Raw genomic sequence first — 18,041 nt, 5'->3', positions numbered from 1 at the left:
GGCGGTGACCCTTCCAACCCTGGGTCCGGGGAGGAGGGTCTCCAGGTTGCACTCAACAACCATCCTTGTGGATTTTCTCCTTAGGTTTCCTTTTCGGCTTGAAGGGAACAGAAGGGAGCGCAGGGTTCCCTGGACCTTCTGGCTTCCCTGGAGCTCGCGGACAGAAAGGATGGAAAGGTAAGGAGTGTCGTCGGAAATGCTGGAGGAAGGGCGGGCAGCCAGGCTCCCAGCCCTGTGTTTGCCCTCCTTTCTCCCATCTCTGTCACTGCCTTCATCACTGAACTTTCAGGGATGCAGAGCCTGGGGGGCACAAAGCAGAAGAGCTGTGACCTCTTGGGCTGAATCAGATGGTTCTGTCAAGCACTCAGCTCGAAGGCAGCAGAACTAGCACTGAGAGCTCGTCCACTGCAGAGACCCGTAGAGTAGTTGTCACAGCTGATCCTACCCATGTTCCCCTGAGTTAGGGCTTAGTCACCAGCCAGGCAGGACGGGGCAGGTCCCCAGCAGCTTCCCCCCAGGTGGTGGGAGAGATGCAGTCGAATGAGCAGGAAGAGGGAGTTTCTAGGTGAGAAATATGCTGCACCCCTTCCATTCTGGGGAAGGTAGCCCCAGGCCGTGCACCCCAACCTTTGTGGCACACGTGGGATGTGTGGGCGTGCGGGTACCCCCACAATGGACGGGGCCAACTGCAGGAGTCAGACCCCACGGAGGGCTGTGTAGCACTTGTCCCCATGAGCCACCACCAGTCACCTGTGCCACCAGCAGTGGGTTCCCTAGGCACCACTGTAGCAACACTGAGAAGGGAGGCCAAGTATTTCCTGCCTCCCACCCAGGAGCTTGGCCTCTAAGCCCGGAGTGCCAGCCAGGCCCCCTCCCCAAGTCTCCTCCTATCCCCCAGACTCTGGAACACCATCTCCCCCAAGCTGCACACCCACCTCTGTCAGTGGCCTGCTGTTCACCGTGCTGGGGAAACGTGGCAGCATTGCATTCTGCATCCCGAGCAGGTACCCCTGCTCCTCATCCAGGAAACGGTACTGGTCCCCAGCAAGCTCAGGAGTAAACAAGGCCCCAGAGTGCTTCGTTGTCACCCCAGCCCCCACTGCCCTGGACTTCTGTCCCCTGCAAAGCCAGGAGGAGTGTTCAGCACACGCTTCACAAGGAAATAACAAGTCTTTCCTCACATTGCAGGTGACGCTGGGGACTGTAAATGCGCGGAAGGCGATCAGTTCATCGGGGGTCTCCCGGGGCTGCCAGGACCCAAGGGCTTCCCGGGCATCAATGGGGAGCCAGGGAGGAAAGGGAGCCAGGGTGACCCTGGCCAGCATGGCATCCCGGGGTTCCCAGGTTTCAAGGTGAGACACCAGTTCTCTCAAAGCTGACAGGACGTCCTTGACAGCTTCTGTTTAAGCAAACATAGATTTAGACCAGCAATGCCGTGCACCCAGTGCTCCATTCAAACAACCCCATGCTCCGAGAGGAACTGTAAAACAGTTATTGGTGACAAGGTGAGCGTCACAGCTGCTCTGGAAAGTGGTTTGAGATTTCCTCAGAAAGTCAGAGGTAGAGCTGCCAGGTGTCCGGGACCCACACACCCCTGGCTGGGCACCTCGGAGGATCCAAAACACACGCCCACGCAGAACCTTGTACACAGGTGTTCAAAGCACATTGATGATAAAAGCCAAAAGGTAGAAACAACTTAAAAGTCCAAGAGGTGTCGTGTGATGCCATTCCTAGGAAGTGTCCAGGACCACCAGATCTAGAGACAGAAGACAGGTCGGGGCCTCCAGGGGCTGGCGGAGAGGGAAATGGCAGTGAGTGTGTCATGGCTGTGGGGTCTTCTCCGGGGCGGTGATGAAAATGTTCTGCAATTAGAGATTGGTGATGCTTGCACAATCTTGTGAAAAAACACCAAATCGTATGCTTCAAAATGGTGAATTTTACCGCATATGAATCAGATCTAAAAAAAACAAAAACAGAACCCGGCATCTTGAATGTAAAACATTCCACTGAATATTCATCTTTTCAAATTTAGTACAGAAATGATTAAGCATTTTATGATGTCTCCCTTAACCAGCTAAGTGAGACCTCCCAGTGAACCATGAATGTCCAGGGATATCTGAACTTCCCTGCCCGTGGATTCCCCGTGTGTATCAACTCAACAGACTTTATTTCACATCTATGAAAAGAGCATCTAGAGATCTTTCTTTGGCAAGAGGTTTTAACCAATGATTTCAAAGCCAATTTCAGATAAAGGCAAAATATGCCTTGTTATTTCTTATTTTACTCAAAAAGAGAGTTTCAAGAGATTTACAATGTGAAAAGTCTATTATTTTACTTATTCAGCAAGAGAGGAAAAAATGCTCAGGGCACCGGGCCAAGAGCGACCTGGCTCCGTGAGCTGGTACTGGGGATGAGCAGCCACACGGAGCTGCTACACCAAGGCTGTCACTCCTCACTGCTTTGTGGCACCGGAGCTTTGTAGGTGAAATGAGATCCACAGCCCCCTCCATGGCGTGCCTCAGAGATTTCTCAAGCACAAACGGTTTTATCCAACTAAAAATGGCAGGCACTATGTTTTATCATGATTCTGTCTCCAAATCATGGCCGTCTTAGCACTTGAACACATTTGTAGTGAGGGTTGTGAACTTACGAGGAGCAAAACTAGTAGGATCTTTGTTTGTTTATAAAATTATCAAATATTTCCTAGAAGCCAAATGGACCCCATTTTGTGCACCTGGAATGTCTACAATCTTCCAAGGACCCATGCTCCCTCCACCAACTGTATGACACACATGCCCACACCATCTTTGTTCACAGGCCTCTGGCATTGTGTCTGTTGTCTTGCGTATAATGATATGTTTATGTGTCTGGCAACCCTGCTCCAGTGCGAAGGCCTGGGATGGTTTTTGTTTTGTTTTGTTTTGTTTTGTTTTTTAATGTTTGTACCAATAGAGTTTGGGAGAACATTTGAAGTGTGGGAGCCAGTCAGTAAATGAATTCATCCAGCCATCAGTTTGCCCAGCACCTACGTACTGAGCCCCATCTGTGTGTGTCACTCTCCTGAGCATTGAAAGAATGTTGCCCTGTTCTGCAAAGAACTGAATCAATAAATCAAGTAGCTGTGGAATTTTTCAGAACATTCCCTGTTTAATTAGACCAACACTGAAAGTTCCCATATTCTTGCAAATAATAACAACCAAGATTTCCCGAAAATGAGCACATCACACATTAACATCCTGACCCACTAACCTGCTCATTTCTTTTTTTTTTTTTAATTTTTTTATTTATTTATGATAGTCACAGAGAGATAGAGAGAGGCAGAGACACAGGCAGAGGGAGAAGCAGGCTCCATGCACCGGGGGCCCGATGTGGGATTCGATCCCGGGTCTCCAGGATCGTGCCCTGGGCCAAAGGCAGGCGCCAAACCGCTGCGCCACCCAGGGATCCCTCATTTCTATTCATTAAAAGACCTACACTAGATTTCACAACCTAAAATATGAGTGTCCCTGCGATGAGCTTGTCTCTATAATATGAAGGTGTTTTTTTTTCCAACCTTAATTTCAGTCCAGAAGACAAGCTGTTACTCTCAATATTGAGTGGACACAAATTTCCATCCCTTGTACCTGGAGTACTTGCTCAGATTCTAAATAATGTCATTAAGAGTTGTTGATCTTGTATTTTAGATCATTGCTTCCCAAAAGTTCATGACTATGTGGCTCCCTAGGAGTTGGTTGAAATACAGATTCTAGGTCAGTGGCAGTGGGGAGGGATGGGGGACTGCTGAGATACTGCATTTCTAACAAGCTCCCTGAAGAGGCCAAGGCTGCTGGTCTATGGACCACACTGAGCAGTGAGGTTCTGGTTTTTACTATCGAGCCAAGTATGGCTACTTACATGAAACATGAAGTTTTAATTATTTGAAATTTAAAAGTCAGTTGCACAGGCCATATTCAAGGGCTCAGTGGCCATTTGTATTTGGGGACCACTGAGGTGGACAGCCGGCTACAGAGCATCTCTCCTACAGCAAAGAGTTGTTTGGGGCAGCACTGGGCTTGATGAGGGGAACAGGCTCCCAAGTTGTGTACCATGAAACTCGTCATCTTCCCAGCTGTCCTTAACAGAATGGAGGAAGACACTGTGTGTTTGTTCCCACAGGGCGCCCCTGGCACCGTTGGACCTCCCGGGCCGAAAGGAATGAAGGGGGATTCTAGAGCAATCACCACCAAAGGTCAGTCTTTGGGGGCCAGGAGTCCCTGGACCCACAGCCATTCTGTGGCTGCTCTTGTATGAGAAGCATCACACGGCAAATCCTTTCCCAGGTGAGAGAGGACAGCCAGGTGTCCCAGGTGTGCCTGGGCTGAAAGGTGATGATGGTGTCCCCGGGCGTGACGGGCTGGATGGATTCCCAGGCCTCCCAGGCCCTCCTGTGAGTAACACAAGTGTGGGGCTGGCGCGGCCCTGGTCCTGATAGGTCTCGGCCTCAATTACCCCAGGGCCCAAGTGCTGGCACTGCGCTGAATCCAGCCAGCACAGCCAGGCTGTTTGAACCAGCAGAAACCTTGTTTGTTAGGGCACGGGGCGGCGGGGTGGGGGGAGCCCCCAGAGGGCACATGGAAGATTAGAGAGTCCGCGGAGATTCCTCCTGGTGGAGCACAGAAGGCAAGCCCAGAATGGGGCCCTGAGGCAGAACCCACTGCAGGCTCTCCCCCAGGCTCTGGTGGCCTCAGATGTCCCTTGGCTTGTAGCTGGCAGTGTCCTGCCTGTGTCTTCACCTCATCTTCCCTGCATGCATGCTGCATGCAAATCTCCCCGTCTGCAGCCTCACCTTACCCTGATGGGCCCACAGACCCTGTTTCCAGAGCAGCCACATCCTCAGGTGGGGGGTCAGGACTCCAGCATCTTGTGGGGGACGTGGTTCAGCCCGCCACATGTCCCTAGCAGAGGTTTACACCACAGTTCCCCAAGCCGGCCTGCTCGCTTCATTCCAAAGCCAGGCCTCTCTGCTCCACATGGGTCCTTCCTACCACAACACAGTCAGGTTTTCAGAGCACTTCTCTTGGGCTCATGGAAAACACCTGGATTATTACTACCCTAGTATTGCTTTTTTAGTTACCACCCTGAAAATCATTTTCAAAAAGAGTTTGCTTGGCACCGCTGTCCTAGCACACCGCTGCCTCCAGCCGTGCACGAGTCTTCCAGCCTGCACACACAGGCCACTCCTGAAGCTCATCGGCATGGCATGTGGGTCCCTGTCTGCGGTCCTCAGGTCTCAGCGGGGCTGGGAGCCTCAGGAGGGTCAGAGAGGTGGGGACGCTCAGGAGCACAGATGGGCCGCAGCCTGTGCTGGAGCATCCCAGCCTCATGCGCAGCTCTCAGGAGGACACCCTGGGACTTGCCCACATGGCTGTCCCACTGGCTCGTTCAGATATGCTCAGCATGAAGCCAGCTGCATGTTTACCCCTGCCAACATCAATCCCCTGACCCGCATGCCCACAGCCCCCTCTTATCCCTTCACCACCCCACCACCTTCTGCATCTGCTGGGCAGTGTCATCCCCAGGGAGCACCCTGTTTTTTCCATACTGTCTTGTCTCCTTGTGTCCAGTGAGCATGCTGCTCTTTCTGGCCCAAACCAAAGACTCCTCTCCTTTAACAATGGATCGCCCCTGTGAATGGGGGATACGTCCCAATGCCTGCTCAGAGCAGTAGAAATGACATGTTCCTGCTCCCATTAGTCTGAGCCTGTGCCTGACTGCCCCTGTCAGAATCCTTCCCGGGAACGAAGGTTCCAACTGAGGAGGGTGGCTTGGGTGAGGACAGCAAACACTCCGATTTGTGTGCCTCCTGGGACCATCTCCCATTTGTCACTGTGATTGTTATAAAACCTGCCTTGATTCCTGTGCTTGGTTTGATGGTGACAGCAGGTGCCTGTCCATGTCTGCTCTCCTTCCGCTCTGCATCCATCACAAAGAACTTGGGGGAATGGGAAGGAGAGCTGAGCTATGGCTGCCTTTGAGGTTTATGTGTGTTTTAAGACATAAACATAATTTCCACACAGGGTGATGGTATCAAAGGCCCCCCGGGGGACTCGGGTTACCCAGGAGCACCCGGTACTAAGGGCGCTCCAGGAGAAAGGGGCCCCCCCGGACTGGGCCTGCCTGGCCCCAAAGGCGAGCGTGGTTTCCCCGGAGATGCCGGATTACCTGGACCCCCAGGCTTTCCCGGCCCCCCCGGACCCCCAGGCACTCCAGGACAAATAGGTATGGAGAAACCCCCTCTCCTATCTTTCAGTCATGGGACATGGGCTCCAACACCCTCTCTATCTTTGGCAATGTGCAAATTCCCTGGGGGCCCCGTGAGGATGCATGTTGTGCTATCAGTTCTTGGTATGTTCAAACATCCCTGACTGTGGGGCTTTCCAGGCCCACCAGACTCAGTCTCACTTGGGTGGGCCTCTCCCTCGGGTGCTGGGGTCACAGGGGCTCTGTGCAGAAGCCAGAAATGAGCCTGGGTTCCCTGCCAGCGCAGTCCCCCGCCAGCTCACAGCCATGGGGAGGTCTCTAGCTGCCAGCTAGCTGCTGCAGAGCCATCTCACTCCTGCCTGTGTCTTGTCCCCAGACTGTGACACAGGCGTGAAAAGGCCCATCGGAGGTGACGGACAGGAGGCTGTGCAGCCAGGTACTGTAATGAGGACCAGGACACTTTGGAACACGTTAAAGCTTTTGGTTTATAAAATATGTGACCAAATCAGCAATTGCTGTGAGTTCCTGCAGCATGCATGGAGCTGAGTAAGAAATGCAAATATGTGCAAAGCTTGGAGCTGGCGCCCTTCTGCTTCAGCTTGTAATCAAAGGCAAGGCAGGTGTAATAAAGCAGAGTATTGCCTGGTTCTCCCACTAATATGAAGCATCAAGCTACAATATTGGTAAGAACTCAACAGATCGGTACTGTCACACTTAAGTTCTATGCATATATTTGTCTCTCTGCCCCTACGTGTGAATTGTATGAAGAGTGGTCCAGTATCTGTCAAAAGAGAATTGGGTTTAGCCATGAATAATGCTAGAAAGAACAAGGGCTGACAGATCAGAGGGGACATGTGGTGACCCTGAGCCAAGGCCCAGAGCTAGCAAAGTGGACAGAAGACACTCCCACTAAGGCTGACACACCCGGCGCTGAGGGCAGGAGCCTCTGGATTCCACCGAGGAATCCCATTGGGAACCCAAGATGAATCCAGGGTACAAAGGGAACGCCAGCCTCCCTCGGTCTGGATTTTGAAGAGATATGCACAGAGTGTAGGGTGTCGCAGAACATGTGGATGCAGCAGGTCCCAAGTGTGGTGCAAAAGTTTGGGTGTGACTCTCAGGATCAAGGTCAGAATGGAGAAGTGGCCTCAGGATCTGTGGGTCCCCTGCATGAAGTCGGGGCAGATATTTGGGGACAGATCAAGCATGTGGGATGAGGGTGCAGAGTGGGCATCCTGCAGAGCCTTCAGAGCTGGGGAGGGGGTCCCTGAATGTGCATCTGTGCAGGCTGGAGGCTGTACCCCCCCGGAGACTCCCACTTCCTTTATCCTGATGGCCTGGGCTGGCCAGTGTGCACCCAGAGACCTGTAATGCGGCAGAGGAGGCCACATCCCAGGCAGACAGACAAAGCACAGCTCGAAGAGCTGCTGTGCCTCCAGGGTCTCTATCAGGCAGAGGCTGTGCCCACTGCCCTCTGCCATGCCAACTGGAAGTGGCTGCAGCCGGGTTTCAGTTCTCATGGCTCTAAGGAGCTCAGTGCCCTGGCTAATTCTGGAAGTATTCAGAGTCACAAAGGAGAAGTCAAAGATTTCCTATGGCATCACACGCTGTCTGCATCACCAGGAAACATCTGTCACATTGGCAGACAAGGATGAGCCCGGAGCAACTTGGCTGGGCCCCCGTGTTGCCCTTGATGGGGGGAGAACGTGTCACCAGCACGGTGCTGTTTATTGACTGGGCTGACATCACTGGCATTTATGCTAAAAACTCTGATCCATTACATGATGAAATTTAACCTTTAGTTACACTGGAATCAAGATTAAATCATTAAATTACTCTAATCATAGAATGGTGGCCAGGTTCCACCACTGCTGTTTCTACCCTTGGCAATACCCAACACCATGGGAGTGGGTGTGACAGGTTGCCCCAGCTCACCTCTTTTCCTCTCTCTTTTCAGATTGTGTCAGAGGGCCCATGGGATCGCCAGGCCTGCCAGGACCCCCAGGACCCACAGGTAAATGGGAGGGGTCTCCCAGGCTCCTCCTCTTGCATCTCTACTGTCCCCCACCCCCCTTTGCTCCACTTCCCTCTGCCCCTGCCCTCCTCTCCACCCTGGATGTCACCATGCTCCACCACCTTGGTACCTGGGTAGGGAAGCAGGCTCTTCCTCCACACTGTGGATGGCGCATGGTCACCAACCCCTCATAGAACCCCAGGCTGTAGGAGAGAATGCCCGCCACACAGAGCTCAGCCTCTGCCAGGGCACAGGCATCAGGGGACACCAATGGGGGTGGCACGCCACTCTGGGATGGGAAAGGAAGCCCCCTCGACATGCAGCTTTTCTCCCTACATGTCCCAGCATTGTGGGAAGGACCTGCGGGACACGATTGTTTCTTCTGGATTTTGATGGAGGATAACAGGAATGAACAGGGCTAGCATTGTGTCCCTACGGTCCCACCTTTGTGAGCTGGTGCAAGCGGTCACCCGCCCAAAGCACCCACATGATGGAGTCAGGTTCCAGGTGGCTGAGCCCAGTGTCGGGAGCCACCCACGCACCTGCTCACGAATGGCTTTTCAGATAAGGGGCAGGGTCTGGGCAACCTGGATGACACCCAGAGGTCTGTGTCTGTCAGCCTGGGACAGACAGACACACTTTTGCACCCTGGCCCCTGCAGGGCAAGGGAATGCACCTCGATTGCTCCCTGGCAGCTGACTTTGGGCTAAGAGTGTGTGGCAAGTGGCCAGCAGCTGGCCGTGGGATCTGCTGCTCCGCTCATTGTCCAGGAGGCCTTGGGCATCCTTCTCATTCCTTGTGGGACTTGGTCTTCTTAGCTAAATAGGAAGACTAATGCAGGCATTCTGGACTCCTCCAGCTTTGCAAATAATGCCCTTAATACTGCATGTCATATGCTGTGAGTGAGGTCCTATATAAACTGTGAAGTGCCAAGGAGGTGTGAGACAGCCCTCATGACTGGAGAAGTCCGTTGCCTTACAGTCTACATTCCAGACCATAAGGGCTCTCCCTAGGCTCAGAGTAGTCACAGGATCTGGGGACAGCAGGATGAAATGCAGAAGGATGCACATGACGCAGGGTTGTGTTCTGAGGACTCAGCATGAGTCTGTCTATCCACAGACACCACAGCCACTAACTGCAGGGCCCCAGGCACAGCAGCCAGCAGATGGTGGGTTTTCAGCAGTGACTGGGTGGAAGCAAGTCCAAAAGTACACATGAATTGAGTGCGAGGGGAGGATTTGGATCATGTTTTGACACCATGAAGCTCAGCGAGTGCATAGATTCCACATCTCTGTTGCAGACTAATTCTCCATCCAGAAGGTGATGGTGGGCTTGCAGAAATGCTCTGTGCTGCTTCCCGCACACACAGGCCCCCTGGAAGGGCCCGGGCCCCTGACCCAGAGGCAGCAGGAGAACTGGAGGCAGCATGTCCAAGGCTCTGTATCCTATCTTCATTTTGGGTGCACCTGCCCTGAGGCCCCACTGGGATTTCCTTTCAGAGACTGACAAGTTGAGCTCCTCAAATACATCTTCACTTCAGACAACTTGAAAAATTCTATCCTTAGTCTATGGAACCTTATACTCACATAGGACATCCTCCACACAAAGCCCTTTTATTCTCTTCTCTGCCACATCCACACTACAGACTCACAGACATCCTAGAATTCTGAACGAGTACATTCCTGCACCTGTGGGTCTGACTCCATCCCTGTGTCTCCATCAGAGCAACAGTGTTGAGCAGCAGGGTCGTGTGTTACTGAGAATGTCATTTGTGGGCACTTCTGGTTCCAACTGCTCCTTCCCCATCTCCACAGTCAAGTATAGGGCTTTGTTTAAAATCACTTGGTTACACTGGGGAGAGACGGTCTAAGGGCATCATTTCATCAGTGGGGAATTTTGGATAATCTGTGCATTTATGAAGAGTGAGTAGGGCTGAGCTTATGTTCCCACACTGTTTTCCCAAATCCAGCCTCCCCTCAACAGGAACCTCAGGAAATGGGGCCCTCTGGGAGAGCTGGTGGATCCCGCACAAACCCCCCCCCCCCCCCCCCGCTCTCTCCAGCCCAAGGGAAGGATCCCACCCCTCTCTGTCCCCAGCTCCAAGATGCTGGCTTTGACCCCTCCTACATGATGGCAAAGCGCCAGCCCACCCTCCTGGCCTGCAGGGACATCTTGAAGGGGACAGGAGCCCAGAAAGGCTGGGACCCACAGTGAACCTGCACCCCTGTCCACCTGTCGCCTTGCCAGCACCTGCGTGCACGCTGCCTCACACACTGTAGAGAGGAGGCTGCTGTTCTCACTGCTGGTATTTGCAGGAGGTCTCGGTGGTTCCTAAAGTGCCTAGCGCCTAGCCGCCTGCAGTAGGCAGGTGCACTGACTGGTTTCCAAGAGCCTCAGGCCAGACAGGCGTGGAGACCCCCAGAAAAAAATATCCTGAGTTTGCTTCCCATATGAAAAGGTTAAGATCAAAGATGCCCAGTGGTAAAGAATCAGTTTGTTTAGCGGGTCCGAGGTTTCATCTGCTCTTCAGTCACAGGTGTTGGTTACAAGGAATACAAGTTCAGCATTTCTCAAGTCTGGGTAGACTGGCCTGGGTGCAGGTTAGGGCCAACATCTGGAGGGAAGACTTCCTACCAGTGCATCTGGCAAGGGGTGGAGGGATACTGCTGGGTCGGTGGGTTTGCGGTAGGTGTGGCCAGCTGTCAGGAGCGCCATTTCTGGTTGACATCCCCCAGCCTCATTTCCCAGGATCATAAGGACCATGTTAGGTCGGTTCTGAACTCCCACCCTGTCATTTCGGGGGTTTGCTTGTGGGGCTCTGACGTGTGTCGTGCTTTCTTCGGGTTGTTTAGGTGCCAAGGGCCTCCAAGGAATACCAGGACTGTCAGGAGCTGACGGAACACCGGGTCTCAGGGGTCTCCCAGGAGACCCAGGTCGCGAAGGATTCCCAGGACCCCCAGGTAAGGCAGGGTTGAACCCACACACACACCCCTTATGCTCGGGAGGTGACTGCATGCAACGTTGGTGCCCCCACGCTCTTGGCTTTGGACACTCAGAAACAGGCTTGATGAGCACTTTCTTCTTGTGGTTGGGAATGTAAAAATTCTCGACCTTTCCATCATTAATGTTATGCTGGAGTTTTGCATAAGATCCCTACAGCACCTGCAGGAAAGAAAGAGACAGGTACAGAACGATTTCTCTGGTGGATGTCAGACACTCCAAAGGCCACATGATGCTGTCCTCTAATGAGGCTGTCCCCAAAGGCACAATGCCCTCAGGTCATAGATTCCAGCCTGCTGACCACTCACCAAACAGCAAAGGGCACCTGTGTTCCACTTTCCACGGCACTGCCTGCTTACTCTTTAGCTTGCACTTTTCTGAGCAAGCCGTTACCTCTGCATTCAACACAGCAAAGAATTTCCAGAAGCCATGACTGGGTAAAAGAGCGTAAGCCTTTTTCCTGGAACTGGAGGGAAATGAATGTGTCACCAGCAATGAACTGTGGGAGACCTACAGAGACATGTCGGCCTGCCCGCTGATACCTGTCTCCAAACACACTTGCCCCAGGCAGCTCCAGCTCCAGTGGCATGAGCGGTCATGGCTGTCACTTGGTGTGTAGAGGCACACACGATGCAGAATTGTGTTGTTGACACAGGACTAACAAGGTCCCTGAGGCCACCCAAGACCAAACATCCGAGTGTCCTGGTCGGTGGTTTCCCCAGCCTGTAGTGGAGTCGCTCTTGTCATCCAGCACTTGTGAAATGTTGAAACTCGTTGCTACAAAGTCCTTTGTCAGTGGGAATGAAATCTTGCTTGCGGTGAGTTCTGGCTGCCTGTCCCCTGAGCCAACTACTCTGCTTCTGCACGAGCACCCCTCACATGGGGAGCCCACGGCTGCATCACCCCCTTTGCCACAGAACGAATGGACGGAGCAGCCCCCCAGAGTGCAGATCTCCATGCTCTCGGCATCGTGACCTCTGGCTGGTCCACATTCCTTACAAACCAGGCTCCAGAAACTAAAGAGAACGCTCCTGACATCTACACTGTCACACAGATCAGAGACCCTTAGCCAGTACTTGCGGCAAAGACTGACTAAATTTTGCCTCCTGCTTGTCTCACAGTGTGGCAGCTGGTTTAACCCTAACCACAAGCCCAGGTCACCCCGGTGGACTTTCTCCCTGGAGTCAGTGCTCCAGCCCATGAGACTGCCCACAGCTTTCATCCTGTCGCCTCCAATGCCACGTATGTCTCCATGTCTTGCAAGATCTGGAGGCGTGCTCCCTGTGTATCAAGGCGCTGGCAAAAACCTGCTCTGCAGGGAAACACGGGACAGTTTTCATACCACCACCACAGTAGATACCGCCTATATCGCTTTGTTGCCCTGCTTGGAGCGCTCAGACACCTAGGAGATAAGGCTTTGTCCCTCCAGGGATGTCACACACACTAGAGCAAAGTGTGAAGTTCTTGGGAGGATAATGATCCGTTAGTACCTGCCTGCCTTGAATGGGAAGGGTACCTGGTCCTCCACTGTGGTGCCAGCCATGGGGGCGCAAACTGTCCAGACTATGCACCTGCCGTAGAGGAGTGTGGGGGGTGCCTGTCACCGGGAGACTCTGGGACAGTATTTGTAGGAAGCCTGTTCTGTACTGAAACGTGAGCCTTTACTTGAAGAGGGAGATTGGGGTAGAACAGAGGAAAGAGGTTAACAAGGAACTGGCCTATTATTCAGTTTTGGAGCATGTGTCACTTTTGATAATACGGAATATCCGGTACTACTACCACATGTGCAGAAGAAAGGAAATGCCCAGCTGCAGAGGCTATCTCTGGTGTTCATGAAAAAAACACACCACTGAAACTCTGGCATAGGGGCCAGCTCAGGAATACTCCCAAGAGGTCCAGATCCTCTGTTCTGTGTTCCAGCCATGGCCTTTGGGATCAACCTGTCTTCCAGACAGGGTGTGGCGAGCTTTGTTGTCCTAGGAAAAGCCTGGGACCCCACGCCCGCCGTCTTGTTTGTCAGGCCCACCACACAAAATGGACAGGCAGTGCCTTCCTTCCCGGCATGCCTCGGCCCAGGCAGCAGTGGCCTCGGAAAGCTGTCCTTCTGAGCTGACATGAGATGGCCCTCTCTTGGAGTTTAGTCTGAGGTCACATCAGAGGGTAAGGGCGCAGACAGGGGAAGTCACCCAGGAAAGGCTCAAGCATGTGACAGCCACCATCCTTCCGTCTGATGCAGACACCTGACAGTTCAACAGAGGGCTCTTGGTCTCCCTTTAGAGCATTTCCAAATGGCCTGACAGCCAGGGAGGTAGAGCCCAGGCTCCAAAGGATCTGATTGTTCCACCCCTGGGTTTCTGTTCTCACTTGCACACAGAGCCTGGAAGGTCCATTTGTGAACCATTTGTGGGGATCATCTATACAACAGGGAGCCCATGAATCATGAAGATCCATGTCTAAGACACAGATGGTTCTAACGCCTCCATGTTAGCTGAATTGTAGGGCTGGGGGCCAGATGGTGGGGGGGACCAGGATGCTGTGGGTCCCAAGGTGGGAGACAGTCAGGGCATGATCGGAGGCCCTCACACAAACCTTGCTGTTTCCAGCCTCTACCTGATACCTCTCTAGGACCATCATGATACTAACCTGCAGTTACGGGGATGACCTGTGTGTTCTTTCAGGGTTCGTGGGGCCCCGAGGATCCAAAGGCGCAGTGGGCCTTCCTGGCCCAGATGGACACCCAGGTCCCACTGGTCTGCCAGGCCCTGTCGGGCCCCCAGGGGACAGAGGCCTTCCTGGAGAAGTTCTGGGAGCCCAGCCCGGGCCCCGAGGAGATGCTGGACTGCCTGGACACCCCGGGCTGAAGGGCCCTCCTGGAGAGAGAGGTCCACCTGGATTCAGGGGTAAGTCCTCATGGCAGCAGGGGAGCGGGAAGCCCAGTCCCGCTGAGCAGTGGCTCCCAAGGGCACGTCCCAAGTCCCTCCTAGGAATTTGGTAAAAAGCCACAGGCTGTGTGGACAGTGTGGTTGCCTTCTGTTCCCCACACTCAGTACCAGTATTCCTTCAGAGTGTTTTAGGACAAAAATCACCATCCTGCGTTTACGTTCAGTAGCCAGGAAAGGATGGCCCTTGGAGACTTTTACAAGTAGAGACTAACCATGCGCACTCCCCCTTCTGAAGCTGGGTGTGAACTGGGGTGGGGGGCCTCACCTGAGCCTCCAGCAGAATGTGTGCCGTTGGTGTGAAGAGCAGAGACCATGCTTAGGGAGAGGGCTAGGCGAGAATGACATGAGCACAGCTTAACAGGCTGGTGTAAAACATTTCAATGTCCACAGTATCGTCAGTGTATGTGTACAAGGTAGAAAGATGGCTCACTGTTTGATGAGTGAACAGGGCGTCAGATGGCTCTGTGTTTCCAGTTCATGCAAAACTGACGTCCAAACCCCAAACATCCTCGTTCTGATGAAGACGGTGTCACTGAGGAGCAAGCGTTTACGTTCGGTGCAACACACACTGGAGAGCACCAGACCCTGAGTGTTCCCGATCAGACAGGAAGATGCAGAAAGAACTGAGACTTTAAGAAGCAGCTGCTTGTCTGTTGACGGCATGGTTGTCAGTCCCCTCCCCAAGCCCAGGCACAGGGGCCTCCTCTGTGGTGGAGGAGACAGGTGCCACTCCCTCCAGTGCCATCGGACCTTGCCCCACAGCCTTTACATGGGAGTACTCCAGCAGATGAAGCCTGGCTCTGGACAAGCTCAGGAGCGCCGGTTGGTTTTCAGATGAGCCAGTCAGTTTCCAGAAGTTCCTGCACATACATCCGCACGCTTATACATACACGCACGTGCAGCTTGTGCAAGCGTGATGGCAGACCCATGTGCATGCACACGGAGCCCCATGCGTGTGCCCACACGTTCACACTCCTGCACACACTCACATGCCCACTCTCACACACTCACGTCCACACATCCACAGTCACACTCTTAGACACACACACACACATCAACCCCATGAGGCACACAGGCCCGTGGATGCAGCCATCCAGCAGTGAAGACCCACTGCCAGGACAACTGGGTCTGTCCCTGCCAAAGTGGTTACAGCCTGGGGAGCTTCAGAGCAGCAGGCGTGGTGGTGGACAGCTGGCCGCACTGGTGGGACAGCTTCATGAGCAGCAGCTCCCCTGTGGCTATTGAAATGAGTGGTGGGCCCCATGTCCTCAACAATCAGCATTGCTATCTGGTTGCAAAAACCACCACAGGCTCTTCACAGAGGACCCTTCAGATAGATTTTTTTTTTTAAGGTTTTATTTATCTAATCATGAAAGACACACAGAGAGAGAGAGGCACAGATAGAGGGAGAAGCAGGCTCCACGCAGGGAGCCCGATGTGGGACTCGATCCCCAGTGTCCAGGATCATGCCCTGAGCCGAAGGCAGTGTTAAACCGCTGAGCCACCGGGGCTGCCCCAGATAGATTTTTTTATTTTTATTTTTTAATTTTTATTTATTTATGATAGTCACAGAGAGAGAGAGAGAGAGAGGCAGAGACACAGGCAGAGGGAGAAGGCAGGCTCCATGCACCGGGAGCCTGATGTGGGATTCGATCCCGGGTCTCCAGGATCGCGCCCTGGGCCAAAGGCAGGCGCCAAACCGCTGCGCCACCCAGGGATCCCGATTTTTTTAAATCTAACTATTCCCCGCAGACTTTTGCTGTTTGAGTAGAACAGCAAACGGCAACGGGTTGACTCTGGTGCCTGTGGAAGTTTCCCGCCATCGATGTCCCATCAGGGACCAGCTTGCTCAGGCAAACTTTTGTTCAGTAGAAGTTCTGACTTCAGAGCATCAAAGCTTTAAGAACCTGTTTCCATGTCAGTCCAGCCCAGCTGGGCAGGGGAGCCATGGGTGGGGGGAGGGGCGGGGGGGGCCTCACAAGGCCGCAGGCGCCCAGATGCAGCCTGTGTGCTGGCAAAGAGCCTCCATGTGAAGCAGGGACCCAGGTCCCCGAGTTAGAGTCATTTTGCTGAGAGAAGCAGACTTTTTGTAGGTGTTCCTTTTTAGTAGATGTTCCAAAAATGGAAATTGGCTTAAAATATTGAGTTCTAATGTCACAATAGACAGCTGAAGGAGCAAGCCTCCAATGCCTGAGGTTTTTAAGGACGCTGAAGTAGCCTTGTTCGGTTTGGACTCCGCGTGCCACCTGTCCTGCCCACCACCTGCCCCTTTGAGGGAGGTGCTCCAGAAACCGAGCTGGCAGCCTCAGCTCCCGTGACCTTCCTGGCCCAGCTCTCTCAGGTCAGCAGCCTGGAGGGCTCCTGGTGGTAAAGCTCCATCCATTCTCTTGGAGGAGCCTGGTTGGTGGCAGGAGCCTGATTCTCCAGCTAGACTTGATGCCTCCAGCACTGCCTGCTGCCCAGACTGTCAGCACCACACACACGATGCCCTCTCTGGAGCTTATAACTCCAGAGGCAGAAGCCAAGCCATAAAAATGCCCTCGTATACTGAAATAAAACTGGAGAACGTAAGGACTTGCAACCGTGCGTCTCTGAGAATCTCTTTGCAGACCTTTCTCTCCCATTCTGCCTTGCATTATATAACTGGGACACACGCTTCCAAGGCAGATTCTGGGTTGGTCCAAGACTGGCCTGGTTCCCTTTGGTGATGACCCTCCCCTCTGCCCCCCCAACTTGTCCGCCCCTCTGCTCAGGTCAGCCACACACTCCGTAGGATGGTCATGAGCTAAATGAGCAGGTGTGCTTCAGAGTCACTGGAGAGGACTGTGAAACGGGCATCACCCCTCCTATCGGTATTAACTGGAGGAACATATGAACTTTAAAGTCTAAGAAAAGAAAGACCCAGGAATTCAGTAGTAAAAAAACGAACAAACAAAAAAGCTAGAAGAAAATCTATGCTTATGTGATAGGGCAGGATGTTATAAACATAAAAGCAAGTGAAGAAATTGCATGTGCACACACATATATACAGAGTGCATAATATTTGCACATGAATACTAATCTTCCCGTCAAAAACAAAATGAAAATTTGGGCAGCAAAATAGAGTAGACCTTATAAGAGCTATGGAGGAAATTAGTCAATGTATATGAGGAACACTAACATCCATAAGAAAAATACCAAGATCCTCAAAGGAAGATAGTAGCAGGGAACAAAAATTTCATTAAAAACCAAACAGTAGGAGAAAGAAATGTAACTCACAGTCCACCCCACCTGTGACACAGCTGCTCTCCGGCACTTCCTGCCTCCCATCCCCATCCTGCCTGCCAGACTCCCAGTTCTGTGTCAGCATCAGCCCACGGCTGAGGGAGCCCCGCAGGAAGACAGGCATGTGCAGATGCTGGAGCACACGGCCATAGTGTAAACTAGCATCGCTCTGCCCCACAAAGTCAGTGTCTGGGCACCTTCCTGAAGAAACAGCCTACAATCCAGACACCGATGTGGGCACCAAACACCGCTCCCTCGGTTGCTATTTGTAAGGACAGAGACAGGTGGTGATGAATATGTCCCTGATGTGGTACTGCTACGCACAGAGCCATGTAAAGTGTAAAGTACAGGGTGCCAGTGGCTGAGTCAGTGAAGCATTTGCCTTCGGCTCAGGTCATGATCCCTGGTCCTGGGATCGAATTCCGAATTGGGCTCCCTGCTCAGTTAGGAGTCTGCTTCTCCCTTTCCTTCTGCCCCTCCTCCAACTCTTCTCTCTTTCTCAAATAAAATCTTTAAATAAAATGTAAAGAATATTTTTAAATGTAGCAAAATGCTCAAAATATAACAAATGAAGAAAAGCC

The 18,041-nt window shown here is 52.8% G+C and overlaps 1 protein-coding gene across 1 annotated transcript in view; it reads left to right on the top strand.

The window, feature by feature from the left end:
- COL4A2 (collagen type IV alpha 2 chain) overlaps positions 1-18,041 on the top strand; it is a 169,918-nt gene that overhangs the window by 131,440 nt on the left and 20,437 nt on the right. The window contains exons 21-29 of the mRNA XM_041731385.1: positions 85-177; positions 1,189-1,352; positions 4,156-4,228; positions 4,320-4,426; positions 6,057-6,258; positions 6,617-6,676; positions 8,198-8,254; positions 11,107-11,214; positions 13,933-14,154. Of these exons, the coding sequence (XP_041587319.1) occupies positions 85-177; positions 1,189-1,352; positions 4,156-4,228; positions 4,320-4,426; positions 6,057-6,258; positions 6,617-6,676; positions 8,198-8,254; positions 11,107-11,214; positions 13,933-14,154 (1,086 nt within the window). The remainder of the gene's footprint in view (positions 1-84; positions 178-1,188; positions 1,353-4,155; positions 4,229-4,319; positions 4,427-6,056; positions 6,259-6,616; positions 6,677-8,197; positions 8,255-11,106; positions 11,215-13,932; positions 14,155-18,041) is intronic.

The sequence above is a fragment of the Vulpes lagopus genome, chromosome 16 (genome assembly GCF_018345385.1).
Source record: "Vulpes lagopus strain Blue_001 chromosome 16, ASM1834538v1, whole genome shotgun sequence".
Classification (NCBI taxonomy): domain Eukaryota; kingdom Metazoa; phylum Chordata; class Mammalia; order Carnivora; family Canidae; genus Vulpes; species Vulpes lagopus.
Note: the sequence above shows the minus strand (reverse complement) of the source record. Positions and strands in the feature narration are given on the sequence as shown.